Source organism: Pseudochaenichthys georgianus, chromosome 8 (genome assembly GCF_902827115.2).
Source record: "Pseudochaenichthys georgianus chromosome 8, fPseGeo1.2, whole genome shotgun sequence".
NCBI lineage: Eukaryota > Metazoa > Chordata > Actinopteri > Perciformes > Channichthyidae > Pseudochaenichthys > Pseudochaenichthys georgianus.
In genome coordinates this window covers 26,743,539-26,763,340 of record NC_047510.2, presented here as the reverse complement: position 1 = coordinate 26,763,340, position 19,802 = coordinate 26,743,539, and the positions used below count along the sequence as shown (strand labels likewise).

At 42.1% G+C, this 19,802-nt stretch overlaps 1 protein-coding gene across 1 annotated transcript in view; it reads right to left on the bottom strand.

Annotated features, from left to right (window-relative positions):
• The window catches only part of cacna1aa (calcium channel, voltage-dependent, P/Q type, alpha 1A subunit, a), an 86,474-nt gene that overhangs the window by 27,082 nt on the left and 39,590 nt on the right, over positions 1 to 19,802 (bottom strand). The window contains 15 exon segments of the mRNA XM_071204064.1: positions 2,543 to 2,626; positions 4,342 to 4,373; positions 4,441 to 4,696; positions 4,780 to 4,981; positions 5,073 to 5,213; positions 5,346 to 5,506; positions 7,950 to 8,049; positions 14,175 to 14,281; positions 14,439 to 14,498; positions 14,925 to 15,054; positions 15,411 to 15,546; positions 16,043 to 16,392; positions 17,071 to 17,702; positions 17,893 to 18,061; positions 19,021 to 19,071. Coding sequence (XP_071060165.1) covers positions 2,543 to 2,626; positions 4,342 to 4,373; positions 4,441 to 4,696; positions 4,780 to 4,981; positions 5,073 to 5,213; positions 5,346 to 5,506; positions 7,950 to 8,049; positions 14,175 to 14,281; positions 14,439 to 14,498; positions 14,925 to 15,054; positions 15,411 to 15,546; positions 16,043 to 16,392; positions 17,071 to 17,702; positions 17,893 to 18,061; positions 19,021 to 19,071 — 2,611 coding nt within the window.

Genomic DNA, 19,802 nt, shown 5'->3' with positions numbered 1-19,802 from the left:
TATATTCAGTCTCACCAGCATGAGTATGTGCCTTACACATTGGGATTCTATGTGTCGATTAAACTTAATTTAAACAAAAGATATTACCATTAATTTAAATGAAATGTGTAATGCAGAGTTCTTCAACCATGTATCAGAGTATAGAACAAAAGATGTGCAATAGAGGTGAGTTAAAGTGAGACTTGAAGTGCTAAAAAGGGGCTGGCAGCAGGCACATGCATGTATTATTATATTGCTCAGTGTGTGTGTTTCTGTGTGTGTGTGTGTGTGTTTCTGTGTGTGTTAATAAAGGATTCTTGCCAGAGACATGCGAGGGGCAGCATGCATCACTTGTTCTCTCTGCTCAGGGCAACGCTTCGGATTCACTCTGTCGTTACTGGAAACACTCTACCCAGTCACTGTCATATGTGTGTGTGAGTTTGAGTGTGTGTGTGCGCATACAATAGATAGCTAATCCCGATGCATATATGTAGCATTCTGTTCCGTTGTTTTACAATGCTTGCTTTGCAAAATGAACAGTAGATCTAAGCTAGGATTACAATACAAGATATGAATCATACAGCGACTGGTAGAGAGGTTAGAAAACTTGGCAACAAATACAAACCCTACACATGTTGAGCTCACTCAGAGTTAAAGGTTCTTTGTGGTGGGGTTCGAGCAAATCATGCACAAAGCTATCACATTGGCTGGGATGCAGTTGTAACAGATGCAGTAAAATAAGATCTCCAAAAAATTACAAACCATCTACATGTAGATGTTGCAGACATATGGTTTATAGCAGCACATTTTTTGATTTTTGGTTGGTTCGAAGAACAACCAGAGAGATTGACCAAGCCGGTTGTCATGGGTGGACACAGAGGATTCATAGTGCATTTTGATTGGATGGAATCGCAGGAAGTAGTAGGTGTCGGGGGGAGAAGGGGGGCGGGGCGAGGTAGATTACAGTAGATCGTCGTTAAGTTTGCGGACGATATAAAGAAAGCATGTAAAAAGATAAAAACAAGAAAGAAATCGACAGTCATTACAGAGACAAGTTAACACAGAAGCAGGTTTTCGCTCTGCAGATTTTACACATTCATATTGCAGGGATACCAAGGATCAAGGCAGCAGGGGATTGTTGGACACAGGGACAGATTCTAAATAGATAAACATGACTGTAAACCAGTATGAAAACCAACCAGTTAGAGCATGTTTACTAGAATCTGGCTGAACCATCAATGTAGGTCTTAAGAGCGCTTGAATCATTGGTATCCCTTGCTTCTTTAGACAGAACTGATAGGTAACGTTTCCAGACCAAAGAGCTTGTTAATGTCTGCAGCGCTTGTAAAATATGTGTGTTCAGACAGAACAAAAAGCAAATGTCTTATCCTGTACTATTCTTGCGGGTTATTTGCTCCAAACAGACAATATACCAATAGTTCAGACATTAGCTATAAGCTAGCAAACATGTCCGTTTCACATTTTTGGACATTTAGGATTTTTTTAAAAGCCCAAGAAGTGTGAATCTTTTTGCTTAGGTCAAAAATATGTTTGAACACCCACTTGCTTGAATGGAAGTGAATGGGAAAGGAGCAGCTATTCGTAGGAGGCAGTGTCTAGTGGGACTATTTGAACTCACATTGAGTTTGTAGGCAATCACACAACATCTAAATACATCACCTCGTGTTTTGTCTGAACACACCTTAAGAATATATTTAGAAAAGGACACTCTTCCTAAAATATGCCCTTTCACATACAGATTAGTACACACAGTACGAGTTGTATGGCCTTGTGCTACCTTGTTTGTGTTTCCATGTGACCTATATATAGCTTTCAGGTGATAAAAGCAAACTCAGGCGGCCAGGCTAAAACAACTGTGATAGTTAATTAAAACTCAATACACTAGCGCTCATATTCAAGTGATGATGGGTGTCACTATATAACATAATAATGAAACTTATCACCCAAGATAATATGTAAATATCACAGTCAAAGTAATTTAGTGTGCTGTGTAGCAATAATATAACTAACAGACCTTGTAATCAGACCAATCCTTTTTTAATTGTTTGTGGACAGTCAAAAGTCCTATAGACCTTCAACACTTCAGCTGTACTATAATGACTAACATATGGCTGATGCAACTGCATTGGCCAGCTTAAGATGCAATCTGATCATTTGATTGGCTGTTACGGTTGCCTGCAGAAGCTGTGCACTGGCTCGCTAGCTTTCCGCCCCGCTGTCAGCTCTGTCTGCAGTCTGGTCTCTCCTCGTCCCACCAACTGGGACATTTATATAAGACTTTCAGGAGTCGTTCATGCATGGCTGAGCAACGCAAGGCTCAACAGTAGCCTCTAACTCCTGCTCTACTTCTCTTGTCTACTGTATGCGTTATAGATACAGCTGTATAAGCCCTGAGACACACGCTGAAGCTCACCTAACAAACAGTCAAAAGAGATCGACAAAGATTGCTAATAGATATCAATTCTGGCTGTTTGCCGTTTTGAATCAGATCGTTCAAACATTCACATTTAATCAGAAAATGCCCTCTGATCCTGCGACTTACCCCAAGCTCCGTAACCAGGATGTCGGTAACGCTGCCCAGAACTGTGACACAGTCAAAGATATTCCAGGCATCTTTGAAATAATTCTGTGAATAGGAAAAGAGAAAGAGGGATGATGAGGTAGAAATAGGGAGGAAGATAAGGGAAATGTAGACATGGATGTAGCAGGGACAGAGAGATCAAATATTGACAAAGAAATGGGCAATGCAAGGAGATGGAGAGTAGACAAAATCATATTGAAATGAAAGGGAAAATGATACAATGGGATTCATTTATTACAATAACACGATGCAGACAGAGCATGAGATGTAAAGAACGAGACATGGAGCGAATACACGTCGGACAGAAAGAGAAGAAGGAGAACAAAAAGACATGTTAGTGTCAGACAGGAACAGGAAATAAATCAGATAAGACAGATGGACCATCAGTGACGGCATGTTGGGCGGATGCCAGCAGACAAGAACAACGTGTACTGCATCAGCCTCATTACACCTACAGGAATATACAAGTACATACAGCAAATACAGTCACATCATTCCCGACAGCTCCCAAAACTCCTACAAAAAGGCTCCTGTGTATATTTAATTCAATCTGTACCATTATCTACAGATATACATCATTTTAAAATGTTTCCCTTTTAACGTAAAGCGACTTTAGGTAAAAAGAAGGATAGTGAGGAATAAATGCTGACGAGGGAGATCTGCTTCTTCTTCTCTCTCCTACACAGCGCCCTCAGCCTAACTGTACATTAGACAAGTGGAGGGACACAGAGAGAGCAAGGGAGGCGGCTATTAAAATAAACCACCTTGACCAACACACACACACACACACACACACACACACACACACACACACACACACACACACACACACACACACACACACACACACACGTCTCTAAGGCCCGGTGTTGTGTGTTGGATTGTGCATGTTGTGTGTGGTTAAGAATGAAATCCAATCCTATTTAATCTCCACCCTCTCCGTGATTGTAGCTTCTCTTTTTAACGCCTTTCTGTCATTCATTCTCGTTTTTCTAATTACTTTATTAACTTTCGCCCTCTGTCCTGAATCTACTCCCAACATTCATCCTTTAACTATCTCTTCTTTCAATGTTGTACTCATCCACCTCCCTCTCTTTTCTATGCAGCCTACAACAACTGCAAACTCAACTGCTGGCATCTCGCAGTCACCATTTATAACATTTCTTTTACCTTAAGTTGCTCATTATTCCCCCACAGTTTCTCCTTAAATACATAAGAAATAATCCACGACAAGACAATGTGTCCCAACGTTACTAAATAATATACGGGGCTGACTCCACGACATGAACCAGAGCTCATCTCATTAAGTTACTTTTTTGCACTTAATTCCCTTTTAGCGCATTGTTTGGCTTTTTAGTCATAAGGGCATATTCAATCTCACTGATCTGTACACAACTTTTGCTTGAGTAGCATAAGTATAATATATACTGATTCAGCACTTGCTAATACATCCTCACCACACACACACACACACACACACACACACACACACACACACACACACACACACACACACACACACACACACACACACACACACACACACACACACACACACACTCTCACACACACACACACACACACACACACACACACACACACACACACACACACACACACACACACACACACACACACACACACACACACACACACACACACACACACCACACACACACACACACACACACACACACACACACACACACACACACACACACACACACACACACACACACACACACACACACACACACCACCAGGGACAGAAAAAAGAGGATTAAGACACACACTTTATGAGTCAGCAGTATTCATTAAAAAAAATGTCTCACAGAAAAAGTGCAACATCATGTCTGGACTTGAAAAAAAGCGTTACAACGAAAGAGAGATGAACCTCAGAAACGAGTACTTATCCTTATTTTCAATGCAAATGTGTGCGTTGTGAATTACCTTCATCATTAGCACGACGGTGTTGAGCGCGATCATTGCCATTATAGTGTATTCAAATGGCGGCGACACCACAAACTCCCACATTCTGTATTGGAAGCTCAGCTTGTTCTTAGGCATGTGGCGTGTCAGAGGTCTGGCGTTGATGGCAAAATCTATACAGGCTCTCTGCAAAAAAACAAACATCAAAAGTGGTTATGTTCTTATCCCGCTCAAATGTTCTCCAGTCCCTCAAATATTCCTTTCCTCACCTCATTTTTTTCTAAACTATAGTCCTCCATCATCTTATCTCCTTGCTCTTGGAAAGTGATGATGATTAGAGCCACGAATATGTTGACGAAGAAGAAGGGGAAGACCACGAAGTACACCACGTAAAAGATGGACATTTCCATCCGGTACCCCGGGCTCGGGCCCTGGTTCTCATAAGTCGCATCCACTGAATGTTTCAGCACCCTGCGGAGGAAGAGAGGGGAACAGTTTACGGTTATAGGCTGTCGGAAAACATTTAAGCTGCATGTGACTGTCTGTGTTTAATTGTACTCACTGCGGCCACCCCTCTCCGGTAGACACGGTGAAGAGGGTGAGTAGGGCCCAAGCCACGTTGTCGTAGTGGAAATCGTACTTCTTCCACTCCCGCTTCTGCGCCTTCACTTCGTTAACGCCTTCATACACCAGATATTCGCCCCTGAGATATGATTTGAAGATGCAGCGTAAGGAGAAGAAACACTTAAGCATGAAGTGGCCTCAACTCAATAGAAAGAAGGAGACCAGAACGTGTTCACCACTCAGGGTACAGTATAGTTGGCTTTTTCCTGACCTGCAATCGCGCTCAAACTCTTTGGATTCGTCAGTGCAGTAAAAGAAGCGTCCCTTGAACAGCTGCACGGCCACCACAGCAAAGATGAACATGAAGAGTAAGTAGACAATCAGGATGTTGAGCACATTCTTCAGAGAGTTCACCACACAGTCAAAGACAGCCTGGGGACAGAGAAACAAAGGGAACGACAGACGGAGACATGTTGTTTATTGTCTGAAGGTAATGCATTGGATTCATAATATTTCAGTGTTTTGGACTTGTGAATGATGGCATTGAAAGGGAGACAAAACCACATGTAAGAAAAGGATAATTAGTAACCCTAACCCTAAAAAAAGAAAGAAAGATTTAAGAAAACACTTTGACAAAGACTTAACCGGGAAGAACACAATGACATACTAGTGACTGTGAAATTTGCAGAGCACAAATGCAAGACAGAACGCAGAAAGAAATCACATTTGCATTGCTTAAACCAGGGGTTCCCAACCTTTCCCAAGAGCCCCCCCAAATGACTCCTGTTGGAAGTTGCGTTTCCCCCCCCCCCCCCCCCCCACACACACAAGGGGGTAATTAAAGTTCAAAAGTCTCAAAAATGCTACAACTACTGTCACAAACTGGATGAATGTGAAGTATTGTGTTAAAGGTGGAAGAAAGCGTAATTAAGGAGCACTATTGGAGTGACTTTGATGGTTGTTGGACTCAGGATTAATTAATTTGGATTCCCGCTGTACGAAGTAATTAAAGGACGGCGCAAGTGGAAACAATTCACAAAAGGATTAAACTGTTTAAAACACATGCTCAAAGTAAGCCGAATTTTGCCGATGTGTTTATGTGGAATCAAAAGTCATAAATAATCTACAAAATGGAGGAGACAAGGCTTTTAGTGACAATCATGTATTACGTTTAGGGTTGGGTACCGAGAACCGGTTCCGGTTCGGAACCGGTTCCAACATTTCGATTCCAACGGTATCATTTAGAAATGTGAATTTCGGTTCCGCTTTTCGATTCCTGAGGAAATGTTTCTCGCCGCTCTCCGTAGCCTACTGCATGACTGCAGCGGGGCGGGAAATGTAGCGTTGTATCTACATTTCCTACAGTGTAACCTGAGACCAGGGCCGGCCTGTCGCACTGGCATTATAAATGTTCGCCTAGGGCGCCAGATCTGTGGAGGCGCTGCGCTGACAGCTCTGGGAGAAAAAATAAATGTTTTGACCGTTGGTGCTCATCCTAATTTTCGGCCTTGATGTAACAACATTCATAATTAAGTAAATGTAACACCCTTTTCATCCCGGTTACACTTTTCATTTGCCCTGTACGATGGGCGCTGCAAGTGATGAAAATGGGGGATGTTGGCTTATCTGGCAACCGCAGGTCACGAGGGTGCACTGGAACCGGCGCTGTTGTTATTAGCATCTGGTGCTAGCTGCTCTTACGGAAGAAGAAGATGTTTCTACAATGATGTGGAGGGAGAGTCCTCTCCAGTCAGACTGAGAGGCTGATAACTTCAGCTCAGTGAGGTAAAGGACTCTCAGTGTTTAGATAGTTCACTTTAGTCTAAGTTATCTCAGTGGGTCTCAAACGTTTTGATCACAATTTATGTAAACACATATTTCCAAGGCACTCTTTTATAATTATTGGGATAAAACAGGTTTGAAATCATTCCAATGTATACTATAGGACAGTAAACCAGACATATCGTTTTAAACTGGAGAGATAAAAAAATATGCATAAATAAAATAGTAAAAGAAGATATGAATGAACAACAAAAATAAAATGCATTACATGTAGGCTATTTGTTATTTAATTATTAAAATGTAAACCGATCTTTTTCATATGGGTGTTTGGAGGTGTACCCCCTAGATCTAGTCTCTAGTAATTCTGCGTGTGCACCAGATTGAAGCATTTTACTTCAAAATGTTCAAACATTTCTTCCCGGTATGCCTGAGAAGGCAGATATGCTTGTTTTTCTCAACAAGAACTGTTTTTAAAAGTTGAACTGTTGTAGCTTCAGGGGTTCTCAGGTTAAAGTTACATAGCAGTGAATATAAACAGACTGATTAATGTGAATATTACTTTAAACTAACCTGTGTAAAAGTTTCTCGAATAAATGTAATTTTTTTGGTGGAAGAAGCATGTATCATTTTTTTACCCTGCCCCTCAAAGAATCGGAATCGAGAACCGTTAAGAACCGGAATCGAAAAGTAGAATCGGAATCGGAATCGTGGAAATTCAAACGATACCCAACCCTAATTACGTTACAATTATATGTAAAAAAAAAAAAAGTCAAAAATATTATATTTGGCCTCAAATCATCTGAGGCCTGGCACCCCCTTACACCCCCCCCCCCCCCCCCGCGATCTTTGGCGCCCCCCAGGTTGGGAGCCACTGGCTTACACTAAAAAGAAAATGTGTTCAGTCCACTGATAAAGCAGGTAGTGCTGGCAATAAGGCAGCAAAACGAATCTCAACATTTGATTTCAAGGATATTTGATCACAACTTGAAAACCCACACAAGATTGATGCCAAGCCTTTATTTTAATAAGATGTCGCCCATAATTCCAATCCAGTAAGGGAAACTAAGGTCAATTGTTTTCTACGTAAACATACCTTTAGTTTGGGAAGACGTTTGATGGTCTTCAGAGGTCGTAACACTCTCAGCACCCTCAGAGACTTGATGGTGCTGATGTCTTTTCCCTTACTGCTTCCCCTATATGCGTAAACACATGCACACCAACACCCAAACAGATCCGTACACACACACACAGCCACACACACAAATAAAAAGAGTCAGCATGTTCAGGTCGATATGAAAGGCTTTGTTCTCTCGCATCCAAAATGGCAGCGGGCAGCCATTCCTTGATGGTATTTGTGTCCGAGTTAACTCACAACGAGTAACTGCGTCTGGGTTAAATGCATAGCAACACATGCAGCATTGCTATCATATTACGTTTATAGTCCTAAGTGTGAGGTTAGCATTGTTGCTACATGCTAGAGTTAGGTGGTATTTTACGGCTACAGTACATGCTACAGGAACGACTGGTGTCATTCCTGTCTGAATGCCATCTAATATCTACGCTTGTTTTAATACTTTGCAATGTGTTTCAATGCTTTACAAAGACGGCTAAAGCCTCGCCTTGCACATGCCCAGCTAGAGGTGGAATATATTCATGCTGCATTGAAACCTTGCTTTCCATGATGCAATATTTCTCCTTTTAAACAGCACGTTGAGTATTGGAGAACTATATTCTACACAAGAGACATTTACAGAGAGAGTTTGAGGGGAAGGCTATGGCTCAGTGGGTTAGTGCTCAGTGGGTTAGTGCGCTGATCTTCTAATCAGAGGATAGCAAGTTCGAGTCCCACTGCAGTCAGCATGTCGTTGTGTCCCTGGGCAAGACACTTCACCCCAAATTGCTCCTGTGGGGATTGTCCACAGTACTGAATGTATGTAAGTCGCTTTGGATAAAAGCGTCTAACAAGTTACATGTAATGTACTGAGAGCCAGGTTACTAAAGGAAGCCTTTCTGAAGTGTTAACTCAAGAGTAAAATCCTTTCCTTTTAACTTAATGACAGCTGACAAATTATTTATTATTTATGTATTTATACAAGAAAGTTTAAACATAATTTACAATATGGTAGTGTGTATAAAAGGGGTAGTAATGTAAAATAATGGCCAAACTCTCTCTTTTGATGACTCAACCAGTTTATTTCTATCAACTCGTAAGTACAACTAGGATAAGCAGGTTTCACAGCATTGTTCAAACAGCATGGAATCTTGTCTTGTGGGCCATTTCGGGCAAAGACAGAGATATTTTAGCAAGCATTTCTCGATTGAAATGCTGAGCCAAACCTCGTTCATTCAAGCACCTTGTCACTAAAGTTACTTAAGTACATGTATGAGGAAACAATGAAAAACCCTTAGTTTCAGCTGCACGGAACTAAAACCTCAGAAGAATTCTAAGTGAGCCTTCTAGTTTAGTTAACTGATGATACAAAATGACTGCTTTGCAAACAGGAAAGTATTTTTACTGAAATAAGTGGCTAACTAGCTATGATAACTTAATGATAGTTTGCCTGTTCTGCTTACTTACTCCTATATCTGGTCTAGAGATCATGGTGCAGAGATTAAGGTCGAAAGTCAGACATTGTTGCTTAGGCGAGAAAGCAGCTGTTAAACCAGATGGTAGACTGATGGAGGCTGTGTGCAAGTAGACTTTCTGTGTGCAAATGAGCACGCATGTATGGGCATGTGCTGTAACTGCTTGTGTATTCATGTGAACTTTCCTTCTGGCACATTTTTTTAAGAAATCTGAAAAGTTTCCATTTGATTTCATTGTACTAATGATATTTTGCAAATGGTATCTGTGTGATTCAGTTGCGGACTTGATGCAGGTTAACTTGAGGTTTAGTTGTGTTTGAGTCAGAGCTGTTCCATGGTGAACAATGGAAAACAGGGAAGAACAGACAAGTACAGTCAACTGTGATGGAGGAAAAGAGATGTGTGATCAGAAGAACAGGCGCTGACAGTGCAGAAGGAGAAAATGAAGAGGAAAAAGACAGAACTTTACCCGCCGCCACTGCTGCTGGTCCAAACGGAGAGATGAGGGGTGAGAGACAGTGAGTCAAAGAGAAAGACAAAAAAGACAAAGGGTGGGAGAAAGAAACAGAATGGGACACAGAAAGGAGGGAAAAACATCCATATGACAGAAAAAGAGAGACAAGAAAAGAGAATACAAGGCCTGCTTTTTATTATATCAACCCTGCCAGCTATAGACTACTGTGGCTAACAAACACATGCACATTATCACACTGTGACATTTAAGAAAACGTGTGTATGGAAACACAGCACCAAACTATCGCCTTAAATTAGGTGGGTTTACAAACCAGATTATTTTTCTTTTTAATTATTATTATATATCTAAAAAAAAAAAAAAAATTATTATTATTATTATCACTATTGTTATAATTAATATTTGTATTATTATTATTATTATTATTATTATTATCATCATCATCACTATTGTTATAACTATAATTTGTTGTATTCACCAGGAAAATATTGTGGATTAATTGTCATTAACTTCTAACTCGCCCTAACCCCTATTTTAAATACATACATTTCAATTTGGACTATAACACATTTGAAAAAATCTGCACATAAGCACTTCCTTTCGAAAACCATGAGCCGAGTTACACTGCAGCTTTTAGAGCCTTAATTTGCATCAATGATACAATTATTTAGAAAGGCCTACTGACAACTCGAACAAACATTGCCCGTCGAAAAAAGAAATCTCAAAATGCCTTGGTAGTGTTCTACATAACCACACTCGGTCAGGTATCAGGCCGGTGTCTCTGCGAGCCTGTTTGGACACAAAGCTCCGTCAGGACAGCAGCAAGCGGTCCAGGACAGCAGCAGCCCTCAGACCAGACTAATTGGATTAAAGGAGCGATAAGCATCTCCATTGAGACTGCTGAGCCTTTCTGGAGTGCCATTTGATTTCCACCAATTGAATTAGGGCTCTATCTGGATGTACATGAGTCTGTTCTGACTGTTTCGGATCTGCCCATCAGCCATTTGTGTCGTTAACCCCTATCGTAGTTAAATCAGACTTTATTGGTTCAAACGGCCTAATTGATTGTTTTGTGAGTTAGTATTTATGCTGACAAACAGTACGCAGCAGCCTTGCCTGGATAACAACAGTTTGCCATCTCTGCTGCTTATTAATGACTCAGATTTGCTTTATTTATTACAACATTTGTGTAACATTGCTTCAGCTGCTATATGTTTTGTAAGCTCTTTGACTATTCCTATTCTTTCTGTTTATTTGAAGCTATTGAGGTTTCACGGCAGACATCTATTTATTAGTGCATCATTAAAAAGTCCATAGGAAGGAAAGACTTGGTCACAGAGAGAGGAAACACAGACACATATGTAAAAGAAAGAGGTTAGAGAATACAGTTTAGGACAGAAGCACACACACACACACAGAAACACAGACTGGTTCAAATGCTCACACACATAAGACTTTAGGGGGAAGAGAGTTAGTGAACACACAAAAGTGAGAGAAAGACTGGAGCAGGAGTCAGTCTCAGAGATGGCACCACCACTAGAACCCTGGAGCACCGGCCGAGTTCATCATTTCTCTATAGGACAAACGCTTTCATCTCCATACTGGCCTTTAAGAAACTCTAAAATACTGGCATTCCCTTTTGTTTGTATCCTCGTTGATATGCTGCAAAACCAAGACAATGTGAGACCATGTTAAAACAGGACTCATTAGAAGAAAGAGGACATTTTTCACTGATTATACAAAACCATCACTGGACCACTCAAAAGAGATTCTTCTGACATTCTAAAAAACAGTGAATGCATTGATTCACGAAATAATGATACGTTATGCGTTTATAACTATGCTACCGCTTGATTTTCTCCCTTTACGTTAATTGATAAGGCTTGCCACAAAGTACTGTGTTGAAGCACCATTGTGCGTGTCCCATAATACCCAGTGGGCAAATGCAACCGTACATTTATAGAAGCCATAGTAACTCTGTAATGAGCATTGGAAATGATGAGTTTAAAAGATGCATTTCCCCAACTTCATGTGTCCGTGGGATCCTTTCATACTCATATTCCGAGATGACCAGCAAGAAGTCTATTTTGATTTAGGCCAGCAGGATGAGGGGGAAGAAGTAAAAGAGATGCAGGGTGTTACTATGCATGGTGAGAGAGATGAAGAGGAGATCAGAGAGCAAACGACAAAGGGAAGATAATTATAAGCAGAGACGGCCATTTTTTTCCTCAAGTCTTCTTTGGCCTAAGGCTTAACGGCGATTCAGCTTCCACTTATTTAAAGTGTTTTGAGAGCTGGATGGTCAGGACTAATGTAAAACGAGAGCATTGTAGGAACCAATGCTAGAAGATTACATGCAAAGTGGAGTTCTCTTTGGTTTCCACTTGGTAAACTTCATGTCAGCTTATGAAGACATAAAGGGTTAAAGCAGTACCAAGTACAGTTTAAGTACATTATGCAGCATGCATTCAATTATTTATGTCACTTAGCCCATTCCATTTTGATATCAAGGATATGGAGACATTGTGTCTGTATGGATTCAGAACATCCATTTCATCTGAGTCTATGGAAGATTGTACCCGTTTCAAAGTATCAATTCGATAATTTAAAATGTAAAAAGTGTGTGATTTGCGTGGTAATCGTCCATGTTATAACATTTCTGTTAATACCAATTGAGACCCATTCTAAAAAGAGTATACACAGCTTTTGCAGCTGCTCAACCTTTGCAAATAACACTGAAAGAAACCGTGTTTTTCTCAAAGCTCCTGCAAAGAAATGAATGCATCCCAGCCTGCGGTGCTGCAGTGCAATTTGCACATATATTAAAAGTGCAAATAGTGGAGCTACATCTTCCCCTTTCTGTGCAAACTAACTGTATTGCATAAACTGGCGAAAATCAGCGCTAAAAGCCACACAAAGACTTTGAGACGGAGCAGATATAGCACTTGCAAGCGATGCGCAATCCATAGTGCTATAATAAGCATCTGCAATCCATTATTTGTGAATTCGCCCCTCAGTGTATTTTGCTGTTGCTGGGAAATGAAATGGAGCCTACCCAACACAAAATAAGGTTTGATGCCATGTGATATGAATGGCAAAGCAGCAAGCACACAGGTATAATGTGGACTTACAGCTAGGCTGATTAACTGAAACCATTAACACATTCTGTTTCAGCCCTGCATCACGACTGCATACATTTGAGGGAATCACAAATGGTCACTTACTTGCATGAGGCAGGATCAACGCAACTAGTAAATCCTTTTCTCCTTATCGGAAAAGGCCAGTGTCTTGGTCTCCACGCGAGGATACTTCCTGTGTCTATTACATCTACTATGATAACCCCACACCTTTTCCCACACATAAGACCATCAAAATAAACATGCGTGGGGGCACTCCGCACAGACATTGTTGTTTCCTGTAAAAGTATATTTCATTTTTAAAGTCATGAAATAAGATCAAGCATATCTTTTGCAGACGACCCGTGAGTATTCGTGTCGAAGGTTACAGCATTACCTTTGGACAGTAAGTCTTCACTATCACATTACACTTAACATTGACCGTAGTTCTGAAGGTCTGCTTGCTTTCAATTCTCCCAAATGATGCAAGGGCATGACAGCAAATCCTCACCAGTCATGCTCTGCACCCAGCAGAGTGCTCATAAACTAAGCCCTAACTGAACCCAGTGTTTGATCCTCACAGTCATGCAGATTAAGAAGGGTTTAAAGTACCTGCTTTGCCGTGGAGAGGGGTGTGGAGATTTTAGAGAGGCAGCTCACCATGACCTGTCCAGGCTTTGCATGGGCCCTTTAACTCTAGAACGCCTTGGGCACTAAAGGGTTACAGGTGCAAAGGGTGGTCCTCACCTCGCACAGGGGGCGCGGATGCGAATAGAAAGGGATGCTGGGGATACTTTTTTTTTTTTTTAAATGTTGGGGCGCTGGTGGAGGGGTTTAGAAATGGCAGGACTGTAGAAGTTGAATAAGAGAGACAAAGCAGGAGAAATGGCTGTCGAGGAGTGGGCCTTTGAAAGCACAGGGAGATAGAAGCAGATGGCAAGGATATAGAAAATGCTGAGAGAGAGAAAGCATGTGATCGGATATGAAAGAAAGAACAGAGAGAGGAATAGAGGCTGAATTGAGCCATGGGTGACTCAAGCAGAACAGGGGAGGCTGTACTCCAAGGTACCAGTGAGGTGGTAGAGAGGCAGGAGAGATGGAGGAGCGAGGAGGGGAGACAGGGGGAGGCAGGAGGGGGACTTACGTGAAGGCGAAGGCCACCAGAGCACCACTAACCACTATAAAGTCCAGAATATTCCACAAGTCGCGGAAATAAGAGCCCTGGTGCAAGACCAGGCCCAAATCCACCATCTGGGGGAGAGAAAGGAGAACCTGGTCATGAGGCGTGTGCACTCCTGGCTATGGATGTGCTCTGTGGCGTCGGTGTGCTATGAAGAGTGTCCAATCCTCATTTGGGCTGGGCTTCTCTTGGTATGCCGTTGATTGTTGAGTCTGGACATTGCCTCACCTTAATCAGCATCTCAAATGTGAATACTCCTGTGAAGACGTAGTCAAAATAGCGTAGGACCTGCACGAAGAGAAAAAGGGAATGATTTGCTGCTGAATTCAACTACTTGTTAAGCGTGACATGGTGGAGACATGGGGAATGTTTTATTCAAGCAACAGCCAATTTTTACATTGCGATGTGGTCCATGTTTTTTAAATATCAAATTATACAATAAGAATGATTTACAGTAACATTTTAAGATGTTAATTAAAAAATATATAATTTTGACTGTTTGACTCTTTATTTTGGTTTTATTTAACACATTATATAATTTATTTATCACTGATCCAGCTCATCACATGTAGAAGGCAGGAGTGACACTACAAAGAAAAAAAGCAACCAACATATTAAGTAAAAACCAAAAGCATTATGTATTGTAAACATGTATACAAATGATATTTCCTACAGCAGAAGCCTTGTCACTTCCATGTACATGGACTTTCTTACATTGTTGCGGGGGGATTCGGGCCACACGGGGTCTTCAGCAGCCAGCGCGATGCTGCTCATGGCAATGACCAGCAGGATGGTCATCTCAAAATACCGCAGGGTGCAAACGTAGTGACAGGCACGCCGAAACCTAAGAGCACACACATAGTGTTGATGAATATCTCCAGACTAGAGCTATCTATAAAAGTGTTGGATCTGTGACTTGATAGAAGATTCATTGTCCATTCACAAAAAGCTAAAGTTGTGTGGATGCCTCAAGAATGCATTCCTGTTGAATTATACTGTGTGTGTGTGTGTGTGTGTGTGTGTGTGTGTGTGTGTGTGTGTGTGTGTGTGTGTGTGTGTGTGTGTGTGTGTGTGTGTGTGTGTGTGTGTGTGTGTGTGTGTGTGTGTGTGTGTGTGTGTGTGTGTGTGTGTGTGTGTGTGTGTGTGTGTGTGTGTGTGTGTGTGTGTGTGTGTGTGTGTGTGTGTATCCATGCCACTTACGGGTTGGTGGTGGACAGGATGAACATGGAGCTGAAAGGAGGCATGGGCCTGGGTCCTCCTTCACCTCTCTTCTCATCATCATCATCGTCCTTATCCTCTTTCGCTGGCAGTGGCTCCGTGTTGGCATTCTTATTGACTGACGGGAGAAACAAACCGGGGTTTAGGATGGGATGCTCTTTTAGATACACAGGTAAAGAGGATACAAGATAGTATAATGTTGGGAAAATACTGAATGTACTCTTCCAATGTCAGAGTAGCACATGATAACAAGGGCCCAACTTTAGCTGATGACAGGATATATGATTACCTAGAAGAGCGTCAGGGTTAGCCCTAACCCTAGCCTCTATGGAGATAGGCATATGACTCATGTTTATTGCTTACATGGGTCTTAGCTAATCTGAACTAAGCATAGAATACTGCTTTGAACCGGTATACATGCATCTTGTGACTGAATAACACCCTCTCTTGTATACAAGCATGTGAAGGACACTGTTTGGGGAACTCTTTGTCCCATATGCTCCGTTTGTGATGACTACTTCCATTCTTGCTTGGATGATAAATACATCAACTCAACTCAAGCCGGTGACAAGTGATCTTTTCCTAACATATAACAACATGGTTTCTGCCCTCACCTTGCAGTATGGCATTGATGGATGGAAAAATAGGCATGTCTAGAGCTGTGTAGTCAGGGTGAGGCAGCCTGAGGACACTGTTGGTACGGTGATGGGCGATGCTCCCGTAGCTATCTAATGTCACCAAACTCCCGTGAGTGCTACTGTTTGCAAGATGGAGGGCGGATCCAAAGCCTGGGGCCGCAGGGTGGTGGGCGAGGGGGTTAGGGTGAACATCGCCGGGTGGGGTGGAGCCGGAGACCAGTTTGGTGTTCATGAGGTTGTCCATGTCCTCGCTGTACTGGCTGTCCTGCCGGGGGAGGCTCTTCTGAATGGGCCGCGTGGTGGAGAGGTTAGGGACACTGCACTCCCTACAAGTGAGGAGTAGGAAGGAACAATAAGAGACGGAAAAAGAACGTTCTGATGGTATTCAGAGAAAGGTGTGACAGGATCGCAGAAAATGTTGAGTACATTGAAGATGGAAGAAACCATCTTACAACTTTTATAAGACTACATTTCTTCTCTAAACCAACTTTTACTAAGATTCTGACATCTACAAGTTTTCTTATTGAGGATTTAGGTAAGAACATGATCTAGCAGAGAAGCGAAATGTGTGTGATGTAATGTTATTGGTTATTGCCTTTTCTTTAATACTACAGTTGGATAATATAGGATGTAAAATACAATATTATTTTATAATTCATGATTTTTCTAATAAGATTACAAAGCATTATGGGCTTTAATTAAACATCCATCTAAGACATATTTAAATGAATGTTTCCTTCGTAGGGTCATACTTCACTAGATTCTCTTGAACTTTTTTTTTAACTTTCTGCTATTTAGGAAGAATCTGCACTTCTCTCACTTTACAAGGACCATGGGATTCATCAATATAAGAACACAGGTGTAAAGAATTATTCGGTTTAAGAACACGTCATGACTCTAACTTTTATTAGGACTCAACCAACACGTTTAAAAGCAATCTTAGGAGGATATTGGTAAATGAGGCCCAATGAGGATAAACAGAAAACTTTGTTTCATGGACATACTTCCTTCTGTGCTGGCACATCCTCTTCCCCTCGCCGTCCGTCTGGTTTCCATGGCGATTTCTTCTTGGCCTCCTCTCACTGCCTTCCCCAGCTCCTTCCTGTTCTCCTCCTTCTCCACCTCCCTCCACCCCTCTGCTCTTATGTCTCCCTGCTTTCCCCGCTCCTCCGCCGCCATCCTCGCCCTCCTCTGCATTTTTCCGATGTGACCTGGGCTTCCTGTGCTCCGACTGTCCCGCGCCTCGACTGCCGCTCCGGGTGTGGTGATGGCGCCGGGCAGGCCTGTCCTCCGAGCCGGGCCCGGGAATCACCGTGGCATCCAGTCGGACATGAGAGGAGTGGTGGTGATGCTCGCTTTTACGACTGCGCCTGCTCTCCGAGGACTCGCCGCGCTCCAGGGGAGGCCTCGCCGTCCCAGAGCCCCCTCCTCCAACTCCTCCCACTTGGCCAACGTGTTCGTGGAGGCGTGTCTGTCTGTGGAGCTCGTCGGCAGGATGGTGCTGGCTGAAGCAGAGGTCTGCATTGTTTGCTGTGGTCTTGTTGGTGTTGTTGTTGCGGTTCTCATGGGGGTCAACAACCAGCGGACGATCCAGGTGGGTCTTCATGTCTGGGCGGGAGTTACGTGCAAAGTTCACCTGCAAGGGGAGGATGGAAAGGCAACATAGAGGAAGATAGAGAAGGGAAAAGAGGAGGGAATTAAGTTAGAATTCATAATGGCCTTCGCATATATAAACACCAGGTAAGCAACATGAGTCATCATCATTGCCGTCACTTGTGTACACTGATAGCACAAGCCTAAGGGGCTCGGTTTGCCTTGTCCTTTACATTGTTTTGCTCCTCCCTCCCTCCGCTTGCCTTCCAGTGCTCCTCAGTGTCCAGCTCGTTGTAGAGAGCCTCGCGGCTGGTCACCAGCGTCTGCCTCCTCAGCTCCTTGGTGCGTTGTTCCCACACCGACTTGTTGATTCCCCCCTTGTTGTTCTTCTGCTGCTCCTTACTGTAAAATAAAGACAGAATTAAAGACACTTGCTGCTGTGAGAATATACACACACAGACGTGAGGATGATGTGAAAACCAGCAGAAAGTATAAGTACGTAAAGCCAGGATGTAGAGACACAGACTTTTAAAGGGTCATTTGGTTGGAACAACGTAGCTCAATAAAACAAAGTTCTGGGTGTCGACACAGCTCGTCAAAACACCCAACAGCCTACTTTGGGAAACCATGTGGAGACACAATGGAGGATAACACTGCGGCAAGGTCAGAATTATTTATAATAATGTATAATTTACCGGAAGTATACACAGTTTATGAAACAGATCCCAAGCTGAATTAACTAGAAAGCACAGTCATTTCAAAATCTGTTATTGGTTACAGTAGTAGTGTTTCCATACAAATACATTTTTTAATTCTGAATAAATAAGCTGTGTGGAAATGGAAACATTTTCTCCAAATCTTGCAATAAAATTGGCGTATTGATCACTTGAGATGTTTTTTCCCTTTGTTAAAAAAATATTGAATGTGTTAAATGGGATATGGAAAGACCTTTGCAGATAAGTCAAACCTATTTCCTCTTTATATTTTAAGAGCTTTCATAGAATTCGACTGCCAATTGAATGTAACGACTGTAGTGTTTATATCTACCTGATGGAGAAACACCCAAATGATCAGTATCAATCTTTTCCAACCTCCAAAACGTCTACACTTTATCCGCTTACACCCCTCCCCCCTACCCCCTTTTTTCACACAGGGCCAATAATAAACCACAGGAAAGCAACAGCCAAAATATAAGCCAATAACAGCTAAATAAAAGCCAGGTATGTAATTCATAAAAAGGATAACAACAAAAGGGAAGGAAAGGAAAGGAAGGTTTTCTAAAACGCAAAATAAAGCAGGGAATGGTTGTAGAGTCAATAAACAGAAAGGATTTAGAAATGAATAAACAAATAAATAAATACCAGTCCAGAAAGGGGTCGGTAGCGTTGTGACACTCACTGTGTACTTTGTTGCTGAGGAGGGAAACAGCTGGTGAGTGAGATGGCACGAAAGAACAGAGGGAGGATTTCATTCCAAAATGGGCTATCCATTCGCCATTTAAGCCAGCCTCGCCCGACCAATGGTCACAATCATAATAAAATGTGCTGTAAAACAGACTTTCTACTAAAATAAGTTAAATATATTACTGAAGTGCAAAATAAATGAAGAATTAAAGGTGGGGTAGGTAATTTTGGAGAAACCAGCTCGAGTGCGCTAGAATTTGAAAATACACAGCCGGGAAAAATCTGCCACTTCCTTACAGAGCCCCTCCTCCAACACACACGAACGCGCACATGACCAATGAGGGCACGAGATAAGTTTGTGCCCCGATGGAAGGCTGACAGGCAGGTAGGCCATCCAGTTACTTTAGCCGGGCCGGCTCAGATGATTGGTCGTGCTTTTTACAGTACTACGGCTTCCACAGATGACATTTTTTAATGGATTTTTTGTCAAAGCACTTCAGATATTCATTGCTATCGGATGTTAAAAGAAGTCTATGGAATATAACAACAAGTGTATCTTGAAGAAATCTTAAGAAATGCTACATTGTTTGCCAAAAAGATTGAGCATTTTGGAATGCAACCCTTCACACACACACACACACGCGCGCACACACACACACACACACACACACACACACACACACACACACACACACACACACACACACACACACACACACACACACACACACACACACACA